Source organism: Acinonyx jubatus, chromosome F2 (assembly GCF_027475565.1).
Source record: "Acinonyx jubatus isolate Ajub_Pintada_27869175 chromosome F2, VMU_Ajub_asm_v1.0, whole genome shotgun sequence".
In the NCBI taxonomy this organism is placed as follows: domain Eukaryota; kingdom Metazoa; phylum Chordata; class Mammalia; order Carnivora; family Felidae; genus Acinonyx; species Acinonyx jubatus.
Window position 1 is genome coordinate 62,749,404 of NC_069394.1, and position 22,130 is coordinate 62,771,533.

Here is a 22,130-nt window from a genome sequence, read left to right on the forward strand (position 1 = left end):
TGAGATCCTGCCATTTGCAGCAACATGGATGGAACTGGAGGGTATTATTAAGTGAAATAAGTCAGTCAGAGAAGGACAGATATCGTATGTTTTCAGTCATATGTGGATCTTGAGAAACTTAACAGAAGACCATGGGGGAGGGGAAGGGGAAAAAATAGTTACAAAGAGAGAGGGAGGGAGGCAAACCATAGGAGACTCTTAAATACAGAGAACAAACTGAGGGGGCCGGGGGGGTGGTGGGGGAGAGGGGAAAGTGGGTGATGGACATTGAGGAGGGCACTTGTTGGGATGAGCACTGGGTGTTGTATGTAAGTGATGAGCCACGGGAATTTACTCCAAAAACCAAGAGCACACTTTACACCCTGTATGTTAGCCAATTTAACAAGAAATTATATTACAAACAGAAAACAAAACAAACAAAAACCCTACCCCAAAAACCAAATGGAGTGTGACCACTCACAATGGACCAAGGTACAGAGTCATGCTTTGTTTTTTCTTGATGGAGCCATGTGCCCTCAATAAGCGTTGAATTATCGGTGCTGCCTTTGCACTTCTACCCGATAGTCCCCAAATCTCGGGGGCCATAGGGCTTGTTCTGTGATTTTGCTTTAGCCCCCATACACTCTTGGTGCTACAGAATTCGGTGGTTTCAAGCCATGTCAGGTTACAGTCTTCTTTTGCGGCTTGACCAGCATATCCTGAATGTCCATCATCTCCATCCAGAGAAGCAGGCTCAAGGGAGAGGGCAACTCTATTTACAAAGCCATGAAAAGGTGACACAAACAAGCACAGTCAAGGACTAACTAAGTTAGAGATAATTTAACTGAAGAAAAAAAGTGAAGTCAACTTGATCAGGCACACAGGACTTATGTCAGGTCAGTGGTTCTCACACATGGCTGGGCTTTGGGAGTTTCAAAAGCTCCCCTGGTGATTCTAATGTGCAGTTGGGGTTAAGAACAACCGCTTTCAATTTGCGACTGGTTCTTGGACCTCTTTGCAGCTGGAATCCCTGGCAGGGGCAAAAGAGGTCTAAGTAGCTCGGACGGAGGAGTCTTTGGGAAGGATATATGCATTTTTGGGCGTGGATATGCAAAGGAAGCTGTGTCTAGAAATGCACTGATGCAATCAGGTCAGAAAACGACTCTAGTTGAACAGAGGTACACTTCCAGCTTGTCTACACTGGCAGGACTATGCATTCTCTGTAAGAGTAACCAGTTTTCCTTACTTTCTCTCCATAGGTAGTTGACAAGTGATAGAATTTCGTCTTTGCAAATGCTTAGCGGAAAGCTGTGTGTGCCTGTTCTGCCATTCAAGGTGGAGACCAGTGATTTTCAAGCCTGGGTGTGTGGCACTTCCAGACACATCCAGTGAGCTTGAGGAAGTGTCGTGAAGTTCTTGAGAAAAGTTCTCAGAAACAGATATACAATTCCCTTAAGGAATAACGATATGCCCTGTGGAATTTTTGCTGGTGAGAAGTGTCAGCAAAATCAATGATAACCTTTTATAGCTCCAGAAAGTTTGGTGATCAGTGATACTAGAGTGTCAGTCTAGATCTGTATTTGTCCTAAATGCAAATGGTTTCAGACTTATCCATCTATCTGGGTAACCTCTAACTCCAGCATTCAAAAACTAAGAGTTTACTACTTAATTCCAAGGGTAGCAAAAGAAGAGGCCAGTGTTCTACAGCCTAGTAGAAGCTTAAGAAATACTCTGTTTTCTCCCAGACAGGAAAACATGGTTGTCTTTATTCTTGTCTGGTCTTGTGTCTTTTGTGGTTCGAATTTATACCAATTTTGGTACACATACTAATTTTTAAAACACGCAACTGCAGTGAAAACCTTCCTTAGTTTTGTAACCATAACGCACTAAAAAAAAAAAATTCTGCCTTTTTCTTGGCCTTGGAGAGCTGAGTGTACAGATCACAAAGTGTAGGCAGAATTTTTAGTGATTTGGTCTATTTGGAATCTAACCGGCATTTTCCCATTAGCCAAATTCCTTGCTAATGTCCCATGGATCAGAGGTGAAGGGAAGGGGTGTTTCTTTCCTGAGACATGAATTTAACCAAACCTGAGGTCTGGTACCATCCTGGGCACTGGTGACATATCACACAAATCAAATATGCACACATATATGTATGCATATATGTATGTATGTATGCATATATGCATATATGTATGCATCTGTACACACATGCACACACGTACCCACATATACTAAAGGTATACATCCACCTACACACATTCTTGTATAAAACAAGGGCCACAGTGAAAAATGCCAACGCTTTTCTATACCATGAACCCTTTGAACAAGCCATAGACCCTATCAGATGGAGTAATTAGCTAGAGGCTTTCAAACTCTTCTTAGTGGCAAGCCTACTAGCAATTTTAATGAAATGTAATTACCACATATTTGCCACAGTCATTTTAGTGTTCGATATCATGATAATTTTTACAGCTGAGCAATAAATCCTTGAATAACTGCCACCACCGTGGTCATCATTGAGAGTTTATAGAGGGAGGCGAGGGAAGAGAACTTTCAGAGAATTGCTCTGAAACTTACACCACCAGTCACTTACACGCTCAAAACAATGAGGAGATGGTTTCGCAGTGCAGAAGAGCTTCCGGAATCAGAAGGAAGCACGAACTCAGGGAGGCATCTGCTAACGGGACACGGAGTCAGCCTCAGAAACGAGCTTTGTCAAAGACCCGCCCGTGCAGACATACAGACATCAAACTGTCTCCCTTTTGTCTACTCTCTTGAAGTTTATCAGTAAATCAGTTAACTGCCAAAGCTGATGGTCTCCACCTTCCCTGACCACTCACCCCTTCTGTAAATTCCTTTGCCACTTTGTCGGACCTCGTTTCAACATTTCTCTTGCCTCTCTGGCTCCGTCTGTGCCAATCATTTAACATACATTCATCGCACAACTATTTCTGCAGACGTTCTGCTGATGAGGGGCTAGATAAAACCGTGTAAATAATTTTGTAGGTTATTCTGATTTCATTTTACCCTTCCCAGCCACACTGGAATTTGGAATTAAAGGCAGGGACCACGTCTCATACTCCTGAGTTATTCCCTAAAGTTAGCTCAGCATCAAATCACTTTGTTTAGTAATTATGTCTTAGTATATTTTGATTGATTATATATACTTATATATAAATAACACATAATGAAGAGAAGACTGGCTATTTGGTGTAAGGATTCAGGTGTGGGGCAGCTAGTTTGGTGGAATCAAATCTAATGAGAAATATGCTAAAATGCCATTCAAACAATTCCCTTCAACACTGTCTTTGTCACCATCATTGTCATCATTAGGGAACTCTTACTTGCTGCCGGGTACTTGTCTAGAACACTTTATATATAAATTATCCACTTAATCAGTACAACAACCTAAAGCGCTACCATAATTCGTTCACTGGACTAGGATTCTGTAGTAATGAAGATCACCTATATTCCACCTGGGACTTGGGAATGGCATTTTGTACCCATATTGATGTGACGCAGTGGCAAAAGTCTGGACTTTCAGGCCAGAAAAGTCCGGATTTGAATATCAGCGTTATCACATTGCTTATGTGTCCTTGAGCAAGTCAGCTACACACTGTAAGCTCCATGAGCATTAGAACTCACTCACGCGCAGCGAGAACTCAGTACATGGTAGGCACTCAACAAAGGCAGTTGGTGGTGTTGTTATTATTATTATTAGTTCCCAACCCACCCCCACCCCCGCCACGTAAGTTTATTACTTAAAGAATTTGGTCTTAGGCAAACTGAATGGAAGGTAGACATTTTCAATGGAGATAAGTATTGGGTTAGGGATGGGGAGACCTCGATTTTAATTTTCTTTCGCTGCTAACTCTATGGCCGTGAGCAAATTACAGAATCTCTTTGTTCTTCCAGATTCCACATCTGGCAAAATAATACTTGCTCCTCCTGGCCTCAAGGATATGTCATGAGAATAAATTGTTTTTGGAATTCTCAAAAAACGATGCGCCATATAAATCCAGAGCAATACTATTATAATTGACCTTTAACAATGGTTAGCCAATCCTTGGGCAAGTTCATGTTTCCTGCTTGTAAATTATATATAATACAGTAATTATTATTTAGTGGGGAGACTGTGGCTTTGAATCACACAGATCTTGGTTTGAACTCAGACTTGTCACACTTCCAGCTGGGTGACTTTGGTCAAGTTACTTTCCCATCTGAGCTTTCGTCTCCTTATATTTAAAATGAGCCTGAGATCTCTACTATAGTATAATTTTCAGGTATAAAATGTTTTGTGTAAATGCCTAGCATAATATGAGATGAAGACAGAACTCTGCTTACTTCCTTTTCCTGATGTAACTACTAGATAATCATGATACTTTCTACATTTCCAACGGCATATATTTCTCAGACTGGTCAAGAATGTTCTATATTCTTATTTATGCCCATTTATGCCCATTTTCATGAGTAAGAAATAAAAATTTTGGCTACAACTTTTTCGAAGGTACACTGCAATGAAAACTTCACACACATACACACGCACACAAACACACACACACACGGATTAGTTCCCCATTATTATATGTCTTATTATGTGGATTTGGTCATAATGCAGGTCAAATCGTGTTCTCTGAAATGTAACAACCATACAGTAATTTTCAGATAACCTGATTATCCTTTAGGCCAGTACCAACATCATGAAAAACAGTTACCTGCATGTGGACGTGTGTTTAGAATTTTTGTCTTAACACCGGGAATATAAAAACACCATATAAACATCCTTGTTGAAGTTATCACTTAGCTGAAGCCACTGTCCGATTTTCTCACAAATATGAACTAGAGTTACTCGTGCTGAGGAGTTTCCTCCTGTTTTCTTTGAAATGGGCTGAGAGGGGGTGAAGGAGGGAAAGTGGAAAGGAAAGAGAGGCAGAAGAAGTTTCCTCCTTTAGATTCTAATCTGGATGATCGTTTGCTGAAGTCAGTAATGATATGTTGGAGGAAATATTGTTCTTGCAGTTTGGGGAAAGTAAAGTTGGTAAACTGACCTTGGCCAACAAGTGATAGCCAGTATTTATTGAGTGCTTGTTATGTGCCAGGTACCGGTTCAAATGCTTACTACACTTAACTCATATAATCTTTATAGTAACCTCCCCATATAATCTTTACTAGTATTATGTCCATTTTCGAGATGAAGAAACTAAGGCAGAGTTAGGTTAAGTGACAAAGCAAGCATGAAGTCAGGATGCAATCCCAGTTGAGTAGGACCCTAGTGACAAAAGAATGGTTTGGGCAGAACGTGAGGCTTCTGGTGAGGCTCAACTGAGGAAATGGCATTGGGGAAGGCAGACGAGAATGTTATGTTTAAGAGACGGGGAGGAGGGGCTCCTGACCAGAGCGAGGCCGTGTTAGGGAGCAGTGGGGAACAAGAACATACGTTAAATTGGGTGTGGACACATTAGGTAGTTTATAAGTAAAATGTCCTTATGTTTGTCTTTTTCTGACTTGTTTGGAACATCATTAAATATGGTTTGACATTTAAGCCTGTGGTTTGTATTTTGAAAACTGCACCAAAGCCAAACCATCTAGCACACAATTCAGACATGTCCTTCAGTGCAGGTTGAAGAGGGGAGGTGGCCAGGTTTAGAGGCTGGGCCGTCCATAACGAGCCCTGAGCACACAAATGTTCAGCCAGAGGGTGGCACTGGGGCTTGGTCCTTCTGGCCTGTCCCTCTGGAATCAGGAGCGCCAGGGGGAGGTGTCTATGAGCTGAGATTTTAACCAGGGCTCAGTGAGTTTCTGGAAACAGGCTGTCAGTTTCTGGCAAACGAACCAGATCTTACTGGTAAATGCCTTTTATTCCTGCTCTGCAGCTGGTCACAGAGGGTCGAGGGCTCTACGGCCAGAGGGATAATTTTGGGGATGAGAACACAGATCCTGGAATTAAACCAGTACATTCAACCAGCTACAGTCTGATTTCTCAAACAGTATCAGCTTGCTTGATCTGGGGTTCTTCCATAATTTTAAACAAATCTTTGATTTCATACTGATACAATAGTAGAGAGGCAAACAAAATTGCAAAGTCGCTGGAGTTTAACAACTCACAAAGGATATGAAATGTGCTTTATCAAAAAAAAAAAAAAGAGAAGAAAGCTGTTTTTTTCCAAATGACAGAATCTATGATGTGCAGTTCAAAATTGAATGCCCAGGGATTTTCTCTTTTATGTAACTCCTATTTAAGGAGTCAATCACTGTACCTAGAAGAAGCAAAAACCAGTCACGCTTACCTGACGTGAATGATTCTCAACCCTGGCTATTCATAGGAATCACCCAGGCGCTTGAAAAAAAATCACTGATGTCTGGGTCTCATCCCCATAAGGTCTGTTTTACTTCGTCTGGAGTGAAGCTTGAGCATCAGCTTTTGTAAAGCTGCCTAAGTGATTCTAGTATGCAGTCCTGCTTGGGAACCACTTCACTAGATGCTGTGAGTGGGTCCCAAACCCGCGGCTTCAGCCAGGCAAGTGCCACATACAATTTCAAGAGAATATCTACTCTGTTACATTTTTGTAGAGGCAGCATGCTCTGGGGAAGAAAGGATTGAACGTGAAGTACAGAGTCGCAGGTCTGACTTCGGGTTTGTAGCTGAAGTTTTCCGGACCTAAATTTCCTTATTAGGAAAAGGATCTCATTCAACTGGAAGATTTCTAAGACTGTTTCCAACTTTCATATTTTCGGACTCTAGACCTCTGGTTCTTAACTTTGTTAACAAATACAGATGCCTTGGCATCACCTCTAGACATGTTAATCTGATTGGTCTAGGGGGAGGCTATAAGTCGATATTTTCAAAAGCTGCCCAGGTGATTCTAGGGTGCGGGTAGAATTGAGCATCACTGATGTGTGGTCTTTGTTGAGCCAAAGTCTTTTCAGATAGAAGTTGAGATTTGCACGTGTGTGTGTGTGTGTGTGTGTGCAGTGTATCATACGTAAATCTGTACATAATGTGCTTGGGGGTGTAATGCTAGCTGAGAGGGTGGTGGGGATTCATACTCAGTCTCATATTAATTCAGGAACACAGAAGAAATGCAAACACATATGTCCACACTGCCTTAATTAGTCCCTGCTGGTTGCTCTGTTCACAAAGTGAAGAAGTATTGCCAAATGTCTGGGATTCCAGCCCATTTTAATTCTCTGTTGGCTTCGTAGGAATGAAAACAGCAGGTAAGATGGCCTGGAACAGTAATAGCACCCAATATTCACACATTGCCTTATAGTTCATCTAGGACTTTACATATATGATATCACTGGATTCTTACAAGCCTGAGATTAATTTTCCTCACTTTAGGGATAGACAACCTGAGACTCTTAAGAATCTTGTCCCCAAACACACATCTAAAAAGTAGTGGATGCCAATATTCTAACCCAAACTTTTTGATGTCATATTTCTCTTTCTTTCATTTACCTGCTTCATGCATTCACATTGACTCTGACAAACAATCCTCAGGTGACCAGGCATGGGGGTGTAGTGGGACAGGGGAAATTCGTGCTCTCTTTGTGGGGGAAAAGTGAAGAGAATGGGGCCGAGAGCATGGGTTTTTCCTTTATATCCCATACAGAATCAAACCAAAGAGAAGACTGTGTTGTCTTTTGAATGCAGGCAGTTAACCTTGGTCAGAGAAAAAGACGCAGGGCACAGGCCAGGAGTGAAATCGATGTCAAGAGAAGAGATTCCTAGCAAGTTAGTTCTGGCCTCAACTGATGCCTTGATCCAGATCAATACAATCTCATTATTCTGGACTTTTTCTTCCCTTTTTATCGTCACTGATATTGTAACTAAAAAGAAAATCTTCAAAGTAGCCAGATAGAAAAAGCAAAAGGCCAAAATATAAAGATTCTGTAGAACACAGTAGAGCAACTGGGCTTGACCCACAGATTCGAGAACTGTCTGGAAGAGGCTTGAGATTTTCCAGAAGTTCTCAGATTCTTAAGCCATTGTGTGAGCGTCACCTATAGAAAGAAATCATCATCTGGGGTATAGCGTAATTCTCTGTTCTCATATTTCAGGCACTTCTGAAAGAAATTGTTGCTAACATTTTCATATGTTCATGTGATATAATCTAAATTCAGACTGGTGCACATAGAAATCAAGCAGCAGAGGAAAATCCCAGGGAACTAGATATTTAAGCATTTAGTGGGGGCAAAACAAGTTTAGAAAAATGTGAAAAAGCAAAGTGAAGTTTTTAACATAGTTAGCATTCAGCACAAGAGTGGAGAGCTCATGCCAAAGTGCCATAATCCAGTTATACTACATTTGCCCTTTAGGACATGTATTAAAATTTCAGGTTTTGCAAAATTGTGAGGTTTGCAAAATTGTGTACTGAAAAGGTAGGCAATGTACCTTATTCTCAGTCGGCTATCATGCTTGCGGCTTAGAGGGCTAAAATAGTAACAAAAATCACCAATTTGCATGAGATACATTTAACACTGAACATTTCCAACTCCCGAATACAGGTAAATTAGTCTACTGAGGCTGGCTCATAAAAATCATTTCAGAGCTACAAAACAATTCTGAGGTTTTAGTCATAATAATACTTAGAGCTTCCTTAAGAAGGATTTGAAGACATCAAATGAAACTATAATGAATAAGTCTAAGCGTCTCCGCTAAACACTTGAAAATAAAGACTTACTGGAGTACCCTGAAGGCCTGGTTTCATCCCTTCCTTCAACAACCTCCCCCCACCGCCCCATCTTTTTCTATTTCAGGGGAATCCCTGAGCACAAAAAGGCATGAGGAAATGCAGAATGTATGAGGACCAAGCTGTTTATTGTGAATGTCTGCTCGATAAGCTAGATGCCATATCACATGTACAAATGTGTGATGCCTTACATTTATGAGGCCATTTCAATAACGGGACTATCAGTTTCATACGCCTGGTATCTTGAACTGGTATTGGCTAGCTGTATGGATATCTAGAGGTCAGATAAGTTGAAAAGAAAAAAAAAAGACTCACCAAAGATTTGAACTTCTCTCTGCCTAGTTCATGTAACTTACCTTGGAAGGCAGCAAGCGGCCGCTGCTTTTGAATCCTATACCTCATTTGGATCCCGGCTCTGCACTCACCGGCTGCCCGTTTGTAAATGGGGACAACGATGCCTCCCTCACCGGATGAATATGAGGATTAAACTGAGCTAATACACAGAAAATTCCATATACAGTGCTTTACATAAGACACATGAGTAATAAATATTAGTTTTCATTTTCCTTCCATTTTGTTCTAAGTTGCAATGACTTAGGCAGAAATTCAGTTCCTCTCTCATGATGACACAATACCTCTTTTAGGTAGCATTGGTGTTGATCAAGAGTGTTTAAGATAGTTTGTGTGAAGGGCGCCTGGGTGGGCTCAGGAGGTTAAGCCTCCTACTGTTGATTTCGGCTCAGGTCATGATCTCACAGTTTGTGAGATCGAGCCTTGCATTAGGCTTTGCACTGACAGCGTGGAGCCTGCTTGGGATTGTCTCTCTCCCTCTCTCTCTGCGCTTCTCTAGAGCTCAACCTCTCTCTCTCACTTGCAAAATAAATAAACATTTAAAAAAATAGCTTGTGTTCATATGTTCTCACTTTCCTTAGAAACAGGTCTGTTTAATTCATTACATGGTATTTCTTTAGTTCTTATTGATAATAGTTGGTGTTCTGGGTAGCCTTGAATTCTACAGTAATACTTCGATTAATAAAGAGGATTCATTCTAATGGAATAGTTGATGTCAGATACTTTGTGAGCAGAGGTAGAAACGATAAACAGACACAATATGTCTTCCCTTTTCATTCCCCAATCTTGGTCCTAGACTCTGTCCTCCTCTGTAGGTTGGATGCCATCTGACTTCAGTACAGGATGGGAAGACCCCATCGTGTCTCTTGGCTGGTTCACTGTCCAGAGGCTCAGCATCTGCCCATGATCTTGACTAAGTAGACTTCTTGATAACCAGTTAACAGGAACCCAAGTGGTGTTGGCTTCTCCTCAAATGGAACCGAGTTTCTGAACTTTCTAGCCTGGCTAACCATTTCACATGTCTGATATGTTGAACTGGTGTTGGCTAGTCAGGTGGATATCTTGTACTCTCCGAGGGCACCATGTTTTTTCACTGGAGGGAGCCAAGCTGTGATGAGGAGGCCCAGCTTAGGCCAGTTAGATAATCCCAGTCAGAGGAGAGCTGTCATAGTGAGCACGGCATGAGCGTAATGAAAAGCTTATTTATCCATAAATGTACATTGTTTTATACGTTGCAAATTTTAAATTAGAAATGAAGACGGATGTGACTTGTGGTGAAGACAAGCTGTGTCACTCACCTGCCCAGGCTGTTCACAGGCTGTCTGGTACCTGGCCTGCTGGCACAATTCCTTGACCCTCTCATATTTGGGCAAGTGATTTGACTGTTGGATATTCTTGCTGGATTCTTCTTTCTTACGTAGAAATTTCCTTTGACAGAAAAGAAAAAGTTTCTAATGTGAGAAACGATCTGCATTATCTTCCTAGCATCATGTGCCTTTTGTACTTTTCTCCCCTGTGACATGACTACACATTCTTCAAATGGCATGACATAGATGTTAGAATCTGGCTCATAGGAGTTCGGCATTTGCCGAGTCCTTTGTGAAGATTATAGGCCGGGCACTAATGAAGAACATTCTCGCCCCAAAGCGTTAATTTCAAAACTCTGGGCATAAATGTTTAGCTGTACAGTTATATAAATGCTTTTCTCTCAATGTAGGTATGGAAAAAAACAAGACAATGGGATCATGAATCAAAAGGGGAATCCCAGAAGAGACTCTGGAAATTAAAGTCTCATATATTTAAAGCCAGGAAAGGCACCTAAGGAAAAGAAAGAGAAAGGTGAGGGCCAGGCGGACTTGGGAAGGAGGGCTGAGAAAGTCAATCGACTGGTCTGATTAGGAGCCAAGGCTGAGAAATGCAACCATAAGTGCTTTGGTCCCATCTTGTGAGAATTTATGTTTTACAGTCTGATGCAACAATCATGATGGTGCTGGTCAGTGGAGAATGAGTAGCAAACCATTCAATCTTGTGACTGGGCTTACGAAATCTGCATGCTTAGTAAACCGGAATAAGGGCGAAAAAACACCCAGCAGGGAGAGCTGCCCACTAGGACTGGTTCCCAGAAGCACCCCAGGAACCAATAATTACCCTCTTTCCACGAGGAATGTATCACGCCAAATTCTGGCTTTCTTGTTTGTTCGAAACCTGAAAGCAAAATAATAATATTTACTGTTGGCATCTGGACGTTTTTCCAAACGATTCTGCACTAACAGTTTATTTAAAGAAACACCTCTCACTTCCCACAGACCACGACTGCATCTCTATCAATATGCTATTCACAAACAGCAGGGAAATTCTCAGCTTAGGGCGGTTCTCCTGGGCAAAGCCCTACTTTGCCTCCACTTCTTACAACTGCTGGCTGGCTCTAGGTGCCCATGAGCTTGGGGCTGGCTGATGGAGAGCAAATTGACGCACCTGTTACCTGGCTTTTCCGGGTCCAGAAGTTTGAGGACGGACTTGCCATCCACATCGGGAGGTGTGTCGAGCCCAGCGATGTCCAGGATCGTAGGGGCCAGGTCGATGTTGAGAACGATCTGTGGGACTCTGCAAAGGGACAGATGGTTACGCCCCATACCTAACACCCGTGGCAGTGGCACTTAGGGCCACTTTCTCCACACCGAGATGCACTGGTTTTTGGTCTTCTCTCCCTCTAGCGTGGTCTTTCATGCATAAAACCTTTTAACTTGGATCGGACAATTCCCAAAGTTTCGAATGAGCTGAAGAGACATAATAACATTCTTCAAAGAAAGCCTTCTGCTGTCATCACGTTCTCCCTTCTCCCAGGATGTAGTGCAATGTGGCGGCAGAAGAGGCACGCAGGTGAGATTCAGGATATCTGGTTTCTGGGCCCCAATGCCGCTGCAGAATCGGGAACTCTGCGAGAGGCACTTATGCTATCTGCCAAGTTTCCTCCTTGTTAGATCAGGAGTCCGGGCTAGATGCTCCTTAAGGCCATTCCAGATTTTGAATTCTACTTGCATTCTTTTCTTTTATTCTTTCCGTAAGTGTTTCATGTACATTATCTTATTTTACAGAGAACATTCTGATGTGACCAGCAGGACGTGTAAAACCCATTTTAAGATGGGAAAATAGAGATGTAGAGGGGTGCAGAAATAGAACTTCACTCCTTGAAGATGTTTTTCTTCTAAATGAAAACCATGTTTCTTAAAATGTTATATTCTTTAAAAATTTTTCTTTATTAATAATTGAAAAAAAATGCTAAAAGTCAGGGGCTGGGGGTACCTGGATGGCTTAGTTGGTTGTGACTGACTTTTGATTTCGACTCAGGTCATGATCTCACAGTTGGTTTAAAAAATTTTTTTTTTCAAAATTTATTTATTTTTGAGAGACAGAGACAGAGTATGAGCAGGGGAGGGGCAAAGAGAGAGGGAGACAGAATTTGAAGCAGGCTCCCGGCTCCGAGCTGTCAGCACAGAGCCCGACATAGGGCTTGAACTCATGAACAATAAGATCATGACCTGAGCCAAAGTTGGATGCTTAACCGACTGAGACACCCAGAGGACCCCCCCCCCAACCCTTATTTGAGTTTACTTATTTATTTTGAGAGAGACAAGACAGCGTGAATGGGGTGGGACAGAGAGGAGGGACAGAGAGAATCCGAAGCAGGCTCCGTGCTGTCAGCACAGAGCCTGGCTCGGGGCTCGAGCCCACGAAACTGTGAAATCATGACCTGAGCTGAAACCAAGAACCAGATGCTAAACTGATTAGACACCCAGGCACCCCAATCGCACAGTTTTGTAAGATCAAGCCCTGACTCAGTCTCTGTGCTGAGAGCGTGGAGCCTGCTTGGGATTCTCTCTCTCCCTCTCTCTCTGCCCCTCCCCCCACTCACATTCTGTTTCTCTCAAAATCAATAAATAAGCTTAAAAAAAAAGGCAGGCAGTGGTTATTGTTATTATTTTTTAAAGACAGTGTATCTCTGATTCAAAGAAGGTATAGGTGGTGTCCCTAAAGACCACATTTTGTGTCTGTGTACACAGCCCATATGACATGGATTCTGGTCTATGTGACAGAAATAAACATTGGTAGTTAATTTTCCTTTCTCTTTAAAGGTAGTTAATTTTCCTTTCTCTTAGTTCATTTAACACGTTGTAGTGGGAAAAAGGTTTTCATTTTCTGAATTACCAACCTACACACACCCTTTTCTGTTTTGGATGAAAAGAAACCAGACACTGAGATTGGTGACCGAATTCGCTCAGATATACACGAGCCACAACAACTCAGCTGAACGTTGCAAGCAGAGAAATACGTACATTGATCCTGGCTCTACGCTCGGACCGCGAATAAAGAAAGGCACACGGATATCAAAGTCATATGGCATGGACTTCCCCTTGACCAGTCCAAACTGCCCAATATGGTAACCGTGGTCAGCCGTGTAAATGATGTAAGTGTTCTCCAGCTCCCCCGTTTCCACAAGCATATTATACAACTGAAATACAACAGAGACGAGATGTGCAAGATGACGATAGTGTTGCCATGATTTCTCCCCAATTTTTTCCCCATTAGTTTTTAAAGGCAAGAGTTCTTTTAATAAGACCAAGAAACACGATCACTAACTACATTTTCAAGTTGCTTACAATTCTGGAGGGAAGAAGTCCAATAATAGAATTGAAATGTAACTTTTTGAATCTGGCACATTCTTCCTAAAGATTTTGTGCACCTGTTTTTCAAAAGAAACCCTCCACAAAACAGCCTCTACCACCTCACATCAGTTTTACATTGAAAAATCCATTGTTGATTTTTTTCGTCACTCTTATATGGCTATCAAGGGTTAAAAACAGCCTGCTTCTGGGCCTGATCCAACTAGATCCAGCCTGTAGACAAGTTTTATTCGGCTTCTGTTAATTTTTTAAAATTCAGGAAATTTCACATAAAATGTTTGCATTTCTGGTTTCCTTAAAAAAAAGTCAGAAGACCTCATGATACGGGATCTACCTTTCTACGTGGCGAAAATTAGCTGGAGCTGGGTGGTTATAGATGGGGACACTTCTTGTTATAGATGGGGACACTTAAAGTTCACCATAATCCCCACCATTCCCTATTGTTTCATACGAGACCAGCTTTAGGTATTTACATTATTTGCTTAATTCTTGAGGGTACTTGTGAGTGTAGCCCTTGATTTATGGTGTTTTGATTTTTGTCTAGTCTTTGCCACTGGCTCCAAAGGCAGTGTGGCCTGGAGAGTTAACAGAAGGGGTCAAGATAAGGGAGGGTAGATAAAATCACTGAACACTTATGCATACTCTCTCTCTCTCAAAAACAACAATGAAACAAAAACAGAATTGGCAAGAATGGGTCCGCACAAAGACAGCTGGACCAAAATCTATCACCGAGGCAAATTGGTATGCTTACCCTTTCCACAGAATCATCTACGGACATCAAAGTCTGAAGCCTTTTGCGATGTAGAACGTTCGTAAATTCCATGTGGATGGGCAGCATGGGCCCCGTGTACTGCATAATCCAGTGCTTATCCATATTTGGTGCATAGTTGTAACTAGGGGTTCTGAAAATATCCAGAGAGAATTCTTACTATACAAATTTTTAGTCATTTGGAGAAATATTTCAAGTTAAAGGTTGTAAAACAATCATTTCGGAAAGATGATTTAGACATTGCTAAAGTATTTTTTTTCTCCCATGTACCTTCTATGTTTATAGGAAAAGCTAAAATCTTCACCACCCCAAACAGCACACATCCTCTAAAGGCATGTGCATTCAACCTTATAAAACCAAGAGCGGTATCTAAAAAAGTAATTAGTGTAAGTTCATTTGGATTCATCGAATAAAATGTGTAAAAACACATCAAGATGATCATGGTATTGTAATATCTACAGATAAAACTCAGTAATACAGAAGGGAAAGTTTTCATGGTGATACTAAGTCGTAAACTTTCATTGCTAATTGGGCTATTAGATATAGTCACAAATATGTGTAATAATAATCATAATTTCAACATATTTTTTCTCTTGAGTTTACTGGGCTGTTTTATTGATTACTTATATATCTAGTCTCTATGAGTTTTTCCTCTTCCTATATATAGGATATATAGGTTATATATAGATACCATTAATTTAATTGGATTTGCTGGAATTATAACCAATTCTACATCTGCAATATACATGCTGATCAATAAAGCTATTCTTTTAATAGACAAATCAATATCGGTGCAGAGCCCAATTTTTCTTAACTACAGGGTGGTGGGTCCTATTACTTTCAAACATCTTGGTTCAAGCTTCTATTTAATTTATTGCAGACACCCAAGTGGTGTCCCACACATTCCTTTGGGGACCCACAAAATGTCCCCTTCTTTTTGATATCATCTAACCCAAATCTCTTGACCATTAGATGCTGCCACCTCATATTCCCAAAGTACATATCTATACTAGAGTAATTCTCCCACTGAGAATTACTCGTGTATATTTTACCTCTGCCAGACTACAATGTACTTGAACTTTCTCCTTAGATGTTATTAAGCATGCAGAAGTTGTTTAATATTAAAAACTTAGTATTTACCATGTGTTGGGTTTTGAGTTGTTTTGTACACCTTAAAGGATTTAATTATCTCTGTTGTTCTTAGAAATAGGTTTATCTGGGGCACCTGGGTGGCTTAGTCGGTTAAGCGTCCGACTTCGGCCTCAGGGCACGATCTCACGGTTCGTGGGTTCAAGCCCCGCATCGGGCTCTGTGCTGACAGCTCAGAGCCTGGAACCTGCTTTGGTTTCTGTGTCTCCCTCGCTCTCAGCCCCTCCCCCACTCGCACTCTGTCTCCCTCTGTCTCAAAAATAAACACGAAAAAAAAAATTAAAAAAGAGAGAAAGAAATAGGTTTATCATTCCTATTTACAGTTGAGAAAACTGAGGCCTAGCAAAGTTAAACAATTTCCTCAAATTAACAAAGTCATCAGGTGGTAGATCCCGGACTCCATTCCAGAGCCCATTTACTCTAACAAAATGAAAGAAAAAATGAAGTGGGGGGTGCTTCCTATATCTGAGACTGCTTTTCTATGAACCCCAACTTTACAAGTAACTGGTCTCACAGAACAAGTAACCATCTATGTTGGTTGAGAAAGCTGGTAGTCACTGTCCCCTGAGGGGAGGATCCTCTCAGTGAAAAATTGTGGATGATGACAAATGAAGATGACCCTCTGCCATCATTTACATTATAAAGCCAGAGAAACAGTCGCTGCAAGCCAGGTGAATTCAGGGATATTGACATGTACCCTTCTGGTTTGTTGTGATATCAATTTCCCTTGGGGTAAACCTGGAGTTTCTGGGATACATACTTGTATACTGAGCTATATAAATGCTGCCTATTATTATACATTTTCTTCCGCCAGTGGATTTGCAGAACTTCTCTTTCGATAGTTGAAAACATCATTTTGGTACCACAGACCTTCTTGGCACAAAAAATTACCCCTGATGATCAGTACGGATGCTGGTTAACTAGCAGAACTACGACAGCACAAATACCAATATAACACTGAACACAGAAGGCACTGTACCTAAAATTGTATAAATTGTGCTCAGTAGTTAGTGTAAGTCAACTCCTTTTTTAAAGGGACAGATTTTGGGGCGCCTGGGTGGCGCAGTCGGTTAAGCGTCCGACTTCAGCCAGGTCACGATCTCGCGGTCCGGGAGTTCGAGCCCCGCGTCGGGCTCTGGGCTGATGGCTCAGAGCCTGGAGCCTGTTTCCGATTCTGTGTCTCCCTCTCTCTCTGCCCCTCCCCCGTTCATGCTCTGTCTCTCTCTGTCCCAAAAATAAATAAACGTTGAAAAAAAAATTAAAAAAAAAAAAAAAGGGACAGATTTGCAGAGTAGAAAAAGCAGGTGTGGTTCAATTTGCTCATCTGTAAATGGAGATAATAGTATCTTTCCTAAAAAGCTCTTTTGAGAAATAAATCTATCTATCTATCTATCTATCTATCTCTATATCACTTAAAAGTGCCTAGTACAGAGACACATGAGTTTCCTACATAAACTAATAAATAAATACATTCTATATAAGTGTCTGGGTTGAGAAAATCCTATCGCATTAAAAACCAGACAAGCTCTTCAGGTATCGCCCGCCACTCTTTTTAAGAGAAACTTTCCATGTAAGCTTTCTTCTGCTTCCCCAATAAATGACTCATGAACCACTTGGTCCTATTTTTTTTTAGCCTGAAAGCATTCCTCATATTTAAAAGTGAACACAGGCAGAATCAGCCTGTCGCATCTCAGGAGCTTGTGCAGTAGGAAGGAATGTAAGCCCTGTTTCTTATTCTTCACGCGGCATGTTGTGGTACAAACAGGATTAGATTGAGAGGCTGAGGAGGAGGAGAGGGGAGGCTTCTAAAGCCCATAGGAAAAGGATTTTCACCCGTGGGGGTAGCTCGAGGTCAGAGAAATATAGCAAGTGGGTCATGAAAGGTCCCCTAACCATTTACTGATACGTGCCCTGAAAAAGAATACGGCTATAAAAGATTACACAGGCTTCTTTGTAATACCTAAACATCTTCCTCTTACTGCCTTTGATGTTGGTTTGCCTTAATTTTAAAATAAATCGAGTTGACTTTTTTAAAACCACAAAACCTCAACACAAATAAAAACTACAATAGGGAACCAGAACGAAGCCTCACAGCGGGCAAATTATATCTTCTACCGGTTACCTTGATGTGCTTGGCACAATTCCATCTACTTGGAGGAACGGGAAAGGTCACAGCAAATTACAAGCCTCAAACTGGACTCCCAGATTTACAGAATGACATACGTTAAATCTGGCTTATATTAAAAGGAGAGTTCAGGTCTGTTGTCAGAGCTGTCCTTCCCCACCCCCAACCGTTGCCTTTATTCCCCCCTCCCCCTTAATTTCTCGCAGTGGGAAGCTGACCCCCAGCTCTGGGGATGAAATCCCAGGTGAGATCTCAGCAGGGGGCAGGGAGGGGGTACACATTTGCCTTTTAAAGGAAGACAGACTGCCACTGCTTCCCACAGAACGGCAGCTGTTCGGGGACCTGCAGGTGTAAGTTCGGGGGTCGCTGCAATTGACAATGTTGTTGAAAAGTGATCTTTTGCCAAAGACCTGTGGTTGCCTCCTGCCGGGGTCTGCCAGATTCCTGGAAGATGCAGCCTTCTGTCCCCCAGTGATAATTAAGGCTTGCTTCCCAAAGAACTGACTCACAATTATTCAAACAGGACCTGGAGCTGTCAGCTGGAACAGAAACCACTGAAAGAAGCAGGTAACTGTTTTAGGGAAAAGCGTAAAATCACATAATCAATTGCTCCAGAATGTTTTGGGATCAGACCCAAAATCTCATCCCAGCCCTGTTACTTACTGGTGTGTGATCGTGGGCAACTTTTTTTTTTTTTTTTTTCTCTAAGCCTCTGTTTCTTCATCTATGTAATGGGAATACCAGCTACAGTGTTTGGTGAGGATTCGAAGAGACTTCAGTGACTCCAGAGAACAAATCCTGGGACCACATCATACCCCTACTCACCGGTAGCTGGGAAAGGTCTTATACAGGTATCTAGGAAAGATCATTTAATAGCTCTTTTGGTTGTTGTGGCAACCCTGGAGGGTAGGAGGACATCTCATTCCCATTTTACAAATGAGAAAGTAAAGTGTAGAGAGGTGACTCAGAAAGAATGGGCTGGGGCTGCAACTTCTTCCATGATATCCTGATGACCAGAGTCCTACATCACAGTCCCCAAGAAGTTCCTCAAAATCCCAGTCATGAAAAGATCTGGTACATATATTTCTTTCTCTCAAAATTACGTCCTAAGATCCTTAACATTCGTCCTGATTTAAAACATTAGCCGTTTCTGGTTCCCGTTCAAGTGCGTCCTACCAGCTGCTTTGTGTCCACACCTGCTGACAATACAAGACAAAGTCTGACCCTCTGAAGCAAACTGGGTGTAGCAGCAAAAAGCGTAGGTAACACTAGCTGTCTGCTTTAAAAGGGAGAGGACAAATGAACAGATTGCCGTTTCTGAGTTTCTGTTGCTTTCTTTTTTTTTATTTAATATTTTTATTTAATATTTTAAATATATTTTAAAATGTTATTTATTTTTGAGAGAGAGAGAGAGAGAGAGAGAGAGAGACAGAGCTTGAGTGGGGGAGGGGCAAAGAGAGAGAGGGGGAGACACAGAATCCCAAGCAGGCTCCAGGTTCTGAGCTGTCAGCACAGAGCCCGATGCAGGGCTTGAACTCACAAACTGTGAGACTGCGACCTGAGCTGAAGTTGGACGCTTAACCGACTGAGCCACCCAGGCGCCCCAAGTTTCTGTTGCTTTCTTAAAAAAAAAATCCATATGCTTGATCTGGTAAGGCTTCTTGTTGTCTATTCAGAGAAGGATTTTACCCGTAACTGTGCGTTCCAGGCACAAAACAGGCCTGTAGCCCTCAACAGACTATTCCTATATTTAAAATGTTAACGTTCCCCAGTAAGGCTTCTCTGCACACTGGTTTTCTGCAGTCATTATTTGTTTGGATTTATTGCTTCGCACTAGATCACAGATCCTTTAGACCACACATTTGTAAGTTCGACCTTTTCCATCAATGCTAATTCTCTTTGGGCTTTGATTTTCTTTCTTGTGTTGCTTATTGGCATAACAAGAATAAGAATTCTGAAAATCAATAATGTCACCTTTCTGTTTGATGGGTGGGTATTTGGGGAGAAGAATTCTTCCCAGAAAAGAAATAGGTTCAAGAAACGCACGTGTTGTATATTAAATCCATATTCAGGGGATTACACAGAATTTAGCAGTTCATTTTTACTGCTGATGGCCTTTGCTGTCACCCAGTGAAAAGAAATACCTTTCTAGTGTCTTATATTTGAACATGTGTTTTCTTCATTTGTTATTTAGTCTTGGACAACAACAAAAACTCTAATGATCTAACTCGTAAAGGGTCTTGGTAGCAGGACCATCATTCTCTAAGAAATGAAATAGGTTTCAATTCCCAGAATAAGCCAGTTATACAGATTTAAGACACACACTCAAAGCATTAAATTGGAAATTCTATACTTAATCTCCCAAGTTGCACCGTCTCAGCTTTCACTCAAATTGAACTTATTTAATTGACTTTGTGAAGATATTCCCCACCTGAGTTCAAATGTCTTTAGGTGGGTAACATTTGAATGCATGCAGAATAATATCAAATGATCTTGATTATAGGTATATCAGGAGACTAATTTTATAAAGTCTTCTAAGGTACTGCAAACTCCGATAGAATTGTGCAAACACACACACAGGAACCATTTCTAATATTAACCATGACTGTGAATCATACTGAGCAAGCCTGGTGCAGCAGAAAGATCACCTGGGGCCAAGAGAATGGAGTTTTGGCTCCAGCTTTGTCCTTCCCTACCTCTTATGTGACCTGGGTAAAGCCATTTGACCTGGGTCTTTTATTTTTTTAAATAGAATTTGGGCCTCCGGTTTCTAATCTAAAAATTCATGGCATTAGATGATCTCTAGGTGTCCTTTAATTCATAAAACTGATTGCCTCAATATTTTTATACTCTCATAAGTGTTCTAATGTCATGTAGGTGGTGGGGTCAACACGCTTATTCATTTACTAAAGAAAAATGTATCACGCAGGGAAGGCGGCAGGAGCCACGTGCCCCAGGCACAGGAGGGAGAGGTGCAACATGTGACCGTGTGACCGCCTTCAGGAAAGAGCTGTCTTGCATCACCCCAGGGCACCATTGTCCTGTGTGAATGCTGCCCCCTGGGGGTGTGCAATTTGCCTTCAAGGGTCTGGTAAATAGCCAGTGCAATGGGATATGTACTCAATGATGGAGAGAAGAACAAAGTGGGGACATAGGAAAGGAGAAATTGGTTCTGCCCAAATTAAAGATTTTATGGAGAATTCAAAATTCCCTCATCTCCGGGGCACGTGGGTCGCTCAGTCGCTTAGGCATCTGACTCTTGATTTCAGCTCAGGTCATGATCTCATGCTTCGTGGGATTGAGCCCCGCATGGGACTCTGAGCTGAGAACCTGGAGCCTGCTTCGGGTCCTCTGTCCCCTTCTCTTTGCCCCTCCCTTGCTCGCACTCTCTCTTTCTCTCTCTCTCAAGACAAATAAGTAAACGTTAAAAAAATAAAAATAAACAAAATTCTCTCCTTTCCAAAAGCACTTTCTTTCTCTTTTATGGATTTCTGGAAGAAGTGAAGTAAGAATGTGCAAACTCTTTTAAGTAAAAACCCTTTTTTCCAACTTCAGATAATAAAGGTGTTTCAGAAACTTTGTTCTGAGGCTTACACAGAGGTAGTTAGTTGTCCCTTTAACATACTATGTCATCCCCAAACCACAGTTTCAGAATGATCCTTGCAAGTTAGTGCACCTGGATTGTTCTGCCAAGATTTTAGATTTCTCTTGAATTTGTGTGTGTGTGTGCGCGTGTGTGTGTGTTCACACACACACGCGCACAATTACACACGTTTCCGGGGAGGGGGAGAAAGAACTGTTGACCTAGAACGAAAAAAAATTGAAGTCGATAGGGACAGGGTTGATAGGAAGGTGACGAAGGAGTCTCTTGGCTTCCCACAGACTCATCAGGTAGGTAAATGGAATCTCCTTTCCTGTCACTGATTCACGTTATCACATCACGGAGGCCAGGAGAGAAAAGCTATGTCAAAGCAAGAGTGAGGGTACAGAATTAGTATGAGGCTACTGGGGAGATGATTTACTGAAAAGCACAGAAGGGTCTTCCCCATAGTGAAGGGCTTTAGGATAAGGATTATCATGTGTGATGTTTTGATGGAGGCTCCCTCAGATATCACCGAGGCCGTGAACAGCCGAGCTGCTTCTGATTAAACACTGCCCCATGTCACGCATAGTCGGTATCTGTCCACATTCTTAGTCAGTGGGCATAGTCTCTAGCCTCAGTGTGTAAAGCCAATAAGCCAGTATTGGCCTGGCTTCCTTCCTTTGTTGGGAATGGAAAACACCGTGGAAACACAATGCATTCACTCCGGTCTGAGAGGGTCAGATAACTACAACGCTGGGCCACGTGAAAGGCATCTGGATGATGCGTGACCACCAAG

The 22,130-nt window shown here is 41.8% G+C and overlaps 1 protein-coding gene across 7 annotated transcripts in view; it reads right to left on the reverse strand.

Annotated features, from left to right (window-relative positions):
• Positions 1 to 22,130, reverse strand: part of SULF1 (sulfatase 1) — a 178,024-nt gene that overhangs the window by 31,460 nt on the left and 124,434 nt on the right. For all 7 annotated transcript variants that reach the window (XM_053208646.1, XM_027064448.2, XM_027064450.2 and 4 more), the window contains 5 exons: positions 14,460 to 14,610; positions 13,361 to 13,536; positions 11,502 to 11,630; positions 11,175 to 11,231; positions 10,325 to 10,454 (listed from right to left, as the gene is read on the reverse strand). In XM_053208646.1, the coding sequence (XP_053064621.1) occupies positions 10,325 to 10,454; positions 11,175 to 11,231; positions 11,502 to 11,630; positions 13,361 to 13,536; positions 14,460 to 14,610 (643 nt within the window). The remainder of the gene's footprint in view (positions 1 to 10,324; positions 10,455 to 11,174; positions 11,232 to 11,501; positions 11,631 to 13,360; positions 13,537 to 14,459; positions 14,611 to 22,130) is intronic.